General features: G+C 44.0%; 1 protein-coding gene across 4 annotated transcripts; it reads right to left on the bottom strand.

Annotated features, from left to right (window-relative positions):
* Positions 1-366: 366 nt before the first annotated feature.
* TMEM100 (transmembrane protein 100) lies at positions 367-4,877 on the bottom strand. 4 transcript variants are annotated; one of them, XM_080924412.1, is made up of 3 exons: positions 4,807-4,877; positions 3,123-3,262; positions 367-1,563 (listed from the first exon to the last, which is right to left on the bottom strand). In XM_080924412.1, exon 3 carries the CDS (start codon positions 1,487-1,489, stop codon positions 1,085-1,087), a length of 405 nt encoding a protein of 134 aa, XP_080780538.1. In that variant the 5' UTR covers positions 1,490-1,563; positions 3,123-3,262; positions 4,807-4,877; the 3' UTR covers positions 367-1,084. The 4 variants fall into 4 exon arrangements, with proteins under 4 accessions (XP_080780538.1, XP_080780539.1, XP_080780540.1 ...); XM_080924413.1 differs by lacking the exon at positions 4,807-4,877 and adding an exon at positions 3,583-3,639; XM_080924414.1 differs by lacking the exon at positions 4,807-4,877 and having other exon boundaries at positions 367-1,606; positions 3,123-3,324.
* Positions 4,878-5,149: the final 272 nt, after the last annotated feature.

The raw sequence follows: 5,149 nt of genomic DNA, 5'->3' as shown, positions 1-5,149 counted from the left end.
GTGGACAATTCGGAATAGCAACAAAAGTAATAAAGACAAGGGCTAGAAAGATGGTACAGGGTTTACACCCACTGTTCTTGCCAAGGGCCCACATTCTGTTCCCAGGATCTATACCAGGCAGCTTCCAACTACCTATATGTTAACTCCAGTTCCAGATCAGGCGCCCTCTTCTGGACTCCAAGTGCACCTGCACTCATTGCACAAACCCCAACACAGCCTCACAGGAATATACACAATTCAAATAAAATAAAACAATTCAGGAAATAATGACAGCAGAAATATACATAATTTAAATAAGATAAATCAGAAAATCATGACAGCAGAAACTAGCATTTAAGAAGTTTCAGCAACCATGAGCATTTATTATTTTGAGTGAGATGCACATTGAACTTTTGTATAAAAGCCATTAAAAGTGCTATATTAGATTATTTCAGTATGAATTTAACTGCCCCCTTGTCATCTGTGTTCTCACCTACATTCCTGTTTTCTTCTGACACATTACAGTCATCTACAATTATCCATTGTTAAAATATAAAAAAATATTAGTCTATCCTTCAAAATAAAGTACCTCTAGCGATGTTCTGAAAGTGAAAATTCTTTTAAAAGGGGGCGGGGTGTGTGGAGAATCAACTTATTGGAAATATATATATAACAAAGTTTCTTAGGTACATGGGAGTGCCAGCCAATGCAGCTTTTGCTGGTCCATCTTTAGAGCACCACTTACCAGGGCTCTCATTATTTGTCCATCATTTCTTAGGCGCTTTCTAAGGTGGACCAAGTGTTATTTAACATTGTACATATCCCACGCTCCCCAAACGTTTAACAGAACAAGAAAGCTGATTCTTCTGTCCTAGAAAATAGCCCTTAGGATTAAGTTTGTCATTAAAGATGAGTTATTCCCTACAAAGTGTGGGAACCGTCTTGACCCCTCGTTTTCAGTCCTCTCTATGCCCTATTTTCATTTTGGTAGTTTATTCCAAAGGTGAGCCCATCCCTTCTTGGGCTGGTTCCCTTTGAATGAATCCAACGAGTTCAAGCAGAGCAGGGCGGTAGGGTGAAATGTCTTGTTCAGTCTTACTCAGTCTTAAGCAAACAAGCTTCTTTGATTTACCACAAGAGCTGTCTGACTTTCGCGTCTCTTGACTTTTTTGCTCCTTTGTCTCACCTTCCAGCACAAGGCACTGGAGGCTAGTAAAAACAGTCCAGAGGACAGAAGGACCAGGCCGAAGATGGAGATAATGGAGCCGTGGGAGTTGAAGCTGTAAGCCACAGCGGTGACCCCGATCCCGGCGATTAAGACCACCACGGCAAAGGGGATGATGCAGCGGTAGCAGGAGAGTTCGGCACCCCCAGTGGCGGCCATCAGCTGAACCTCACTGACCAAGGGGACCGTGGTGACCACAACTTCACTTTTGGGGCTCTTCTCCATTGTCACAGGTGTGGGAGACTTTGGGGCTCCCAGGTTCTCTTTTGTGCGTTCTTCCGTCATTTTTTTTTCCTCCTACGGGATGTTTTTTATCTCACCTCACAGGCTAGATTTGGAAAGTCTGGCCAGGATGGAAGCTGTGAAGAAGAAGGCGGGAGACATCAGCTGAGACAGCATCACCTGCGTGCAAATAGAAACAGAGGGCTGGAGAGGCACTTCCGGTCCCAGGTCTCCCGGGGAGCACGGGAGAGCGCAAGCCCCGCCTATTCACATTCTAGGTCTGTTGGGATCTTTTGCACAAGTGAAAGAGAGGGCGAAGCAGTTGTGCACAGAAACGGAGAGATCAAAAGTGGGAAACACTTGGCAGTATTTCATCGCCTATGGAGGTCTACCAGTGTCCTCTATAAGCGTTCTTCGCTTATGGCCTGTGTTTTCTCTAAGCACAGAAAAGCCTGGATCTTAATCCAAAGATGGCACATCCAAGAGGAGAATATGCTATAAACAGTTCCACAACTCAGTGCATCGTGAACTCTGCCAGTTTTGCCGGGCATGACACACATTCTTTCCAAGGTATCACCCACTCACTGCTCATGAAAGCAACGTCAGGACCAACAGCAAGTACACAGATGACATGCTTCTCCATCAACTGACTTCTTACACAGGGTGAACTGTAATGTGTGTGCTTGGGACCTTTCCAACCCCACCCTACCTCAAGTCCCACCCATACCTCCAAAACTCCTGCTCAGCTGAGACAGATGTATAGGTTAGGGGGGGAAAAAAACCTAGATGACAATCACTTTAGAACTAATGGTTAGAATGTGTCAACAGACCACTACCCATCTAAAAAGGAAAAAAATAAGAAAAAGATATTTTGGCCACTTAATAGGCTATAGCTATTTGGGGGAGGGGGGTTGGGGTTTGTTTTTTGTTTTGGCTTTTTCAATATTTCAGACAAAATGAACTATTCATCAACTATTAGAATCACTAGCTGTCATGTGCAAATTTTTTCATTTAAAATCAATAAAGAATTCTGTTATTCTGTATTTTATGAGGCTTACACAAATAAGCATAAATATCACCAAAAACCCACAGTTGGCCAATTATTTTTCCTCGATGACCTTCTGTATAAAACCTGCCCCTTCCTAGCTTTTTGGAACTTGAAGTTTTTAGTACAAAGCTCACGATCAAAAGGCACTGGGTTGAAACCCCAGCTTGAGAAACCAGGAAGGTTTTGTATGAAGCTCAGAGCTGTCACAGAGTCAGTAACTGGCGCCCAGGAGAGGCTGCCCAGTTGCAAGGACTCCGGAATTGTGAGACACTTTAAGATCATTTGATCGTATGAATCCTTTGAATGTATTAAACATTGACTGAAAATAAACACATAATTAAATCAAAACAACCCAAAATATCACTCACCAGGCAATGAAAGGATGAGAGGTCTACCTGACGTACCTTGTATATAACTTTTAGTCACTAACAAATTAATTATGATCCAATAAGTTATCATTAATTATTAATTAATGATTATTTTTAAACATTATCCAATGATACCTTAAAATTATAGTGGCTAGGTTGGTAAAAGGGTGTTTGACATTTATCCAGAAAAAAAAAATTAAAGTTAAAATCTCCCTCCCCTCAATGCTGAGACTGTCACAACTTAAAATTAAAGATTTGTCCCCAAATTAATGACACATACCTCACAAAAAGACAGTCCATTAGCAGAGAAGCCACTTGACTTAGGAGAGAAGGGCCCAGCCAGAGTATTGTTGTTCAACTTCTGGAAAAGAGCCTTGTCACCCACTGGGCATTGGTAAAAGGACAGAGCAGGAACTGCTTCTGGGGGACAGAACAGACATAAAAATACTTAACTGTCCACAAGACTGAATGCTGGAGCTCTTCTTTCCTGCCACCCCAGCTCCTCAGTGAGGCTCGTCTTCCCTCCCCTCTCAATTTACTCCCTCTTCCTCCAGCACGCCCCTCCCCGTCTGTCTTTCTTCCTTTCTTTTTCTTCGTCTTTCTCTCTTCTTTTCCTTGCCAGCAGAGTTTTGGCTTGCTCCAACTCCGCTCGCTCGGGGACATGGTAATTCCGGATCATCACTTCAGAGTCCCCAGAGACAGGAGCGGGCATCGGCTTTTCTTTCTCTCCCAGCACTTACTAAGCAGGCTGCTCTGAATTACTCATTTGTTTTAGATCTTCCTCAGGCTTGCCCATCAGGCATTTTCGTAAGAGAATTCCAGAGTCAGCACTGCAGACCTATCCGACAGCAGAGCTGGGGGGCAGAAGCTCGGAGGAGGAGGCAGGAACAGCCGCGGAGTTGTCTCGGAGTTGTAGTGGAGTTGTCAAGCTGCTGAGCCTGGCAGAGCCAAAGCTCCATCTCTCACAGTTTTGTTCTCCTGTGTGTGAGATGGCCCCTCCCCTTGTTTGATGTGCCTTCATTTACAGAAGATAGTGGGAAATACTACATTCCTGGTGAAGCTGGGAAATCCCAGCTATCTTGATTTAAGCGGGATTGCTTACTGCTTGCGCTGGGGACGAATGGCTTTGGCAAACCTGGAATCACCACCACCGTCATGGCAAACATTGTCTCTATGGACAAAGCACCTACTATGGACGTGGTATGATATTAAAGGCTGACACATGTTAGTATGATTCTCATTCATTTGTAAAGTTATGGAGACATATAGATGTAAATAAATATGACTAAGTTCACAAAGAAAGGAGTTCTTGCTTCAGTCCCCAGTCTCATTTTCCCCTATACTGGAAGTTGAACCCAAGGTCTTATATGTACTAGGCAAGTACTTTATCATTCAGATATATTCCCAGTCCACTCTCTGCCTTGACCTTGAGATCCCCATGTCTCCATTTCTGAAGTAGCTACAGTCACAGTCCTTTACCCCCAGGCCCACTGGACCTCATTCATGAATGGATGCAAGCTCACCCAAAGAGCTTATTAAATGTAGAGTCTGAATAAGTAGGTTTACTATAAGCCCACCAAACCTGCTGGATTTTTTGTTGTCGTTCCATTTTAATCAACAATATATCTTAAATATTCAACACACACACACACACACACACACACACACACACACACACACACGCCTGGCACACCATTCTTTTGAATAATAAACTCAAGGCTATGCCCCAGTATCATCAATGACCCCATAGGCTTTACGACTTCTTACAGAAACACCCCTTGAAACTGTAAGGTATTTGAAAAGCATCAAGCCTGGGGTGAAAAAAGGTTGGTGGCAAAACCAGAGCACTATGGCAAGCTGGCCCCCTGCTTCTAAAAGTCATCCCATGACTTCTTTCAATCAATGACAGAAAAGCTTTGTCTTCCCATTTAAGGATGCTCCATTTTCTTTAGCCCCTGGCTTACCTCCTCAACCTCTTGCTCCCAGATCAGCCCTCCCAGAGATGACACAGAGACCAGGAGTCCCTTTCAAGTGTGAACCAGAGCAAGTGGTCCAATTGATCACACTGAGAAATCCCAAGACCTGGCTGACTTTGAGGTCCAACATGCTGGGTGTAGGAGATTCTTGCTGGCCACCTGGAAGCTCAGCCTGCCATCATCCTCCCGGCGGAGTCCCACACATAACTAGTGACATCACTGGATGTTGAGATTGGGCATAGTTGGAACCAGCGCAGTTCAGAAGATGGTGACCTGGGGTCTAGGCTACACCAAGTAGAAGCCCTCAAAGAGATCATCTTCCCACTTGAGA

Source organism: Micromys minutus, assembly GCF_963924665.1.
Source record: "Micromys minutus genome assembly, chromosome: 10".
NCBI lineage: Eukaryota > Metazoa > Chordata > Mammalia > Rodentia > Muridae > Micromys > Micromys minutus.
This window is presented reverse-complemented; position numbering and strand designations above follow the sequence as displayed.

Excerpts from the sequence above, each read along its gene's own strand:
- TMEM100 (XM_080924412.1), bottom strand. The coding sequence starts at position 1,489 with ATGACGGAAGAACGCACAAAAGAGAACCTGGGAGCCCCAAAGTCTCCC.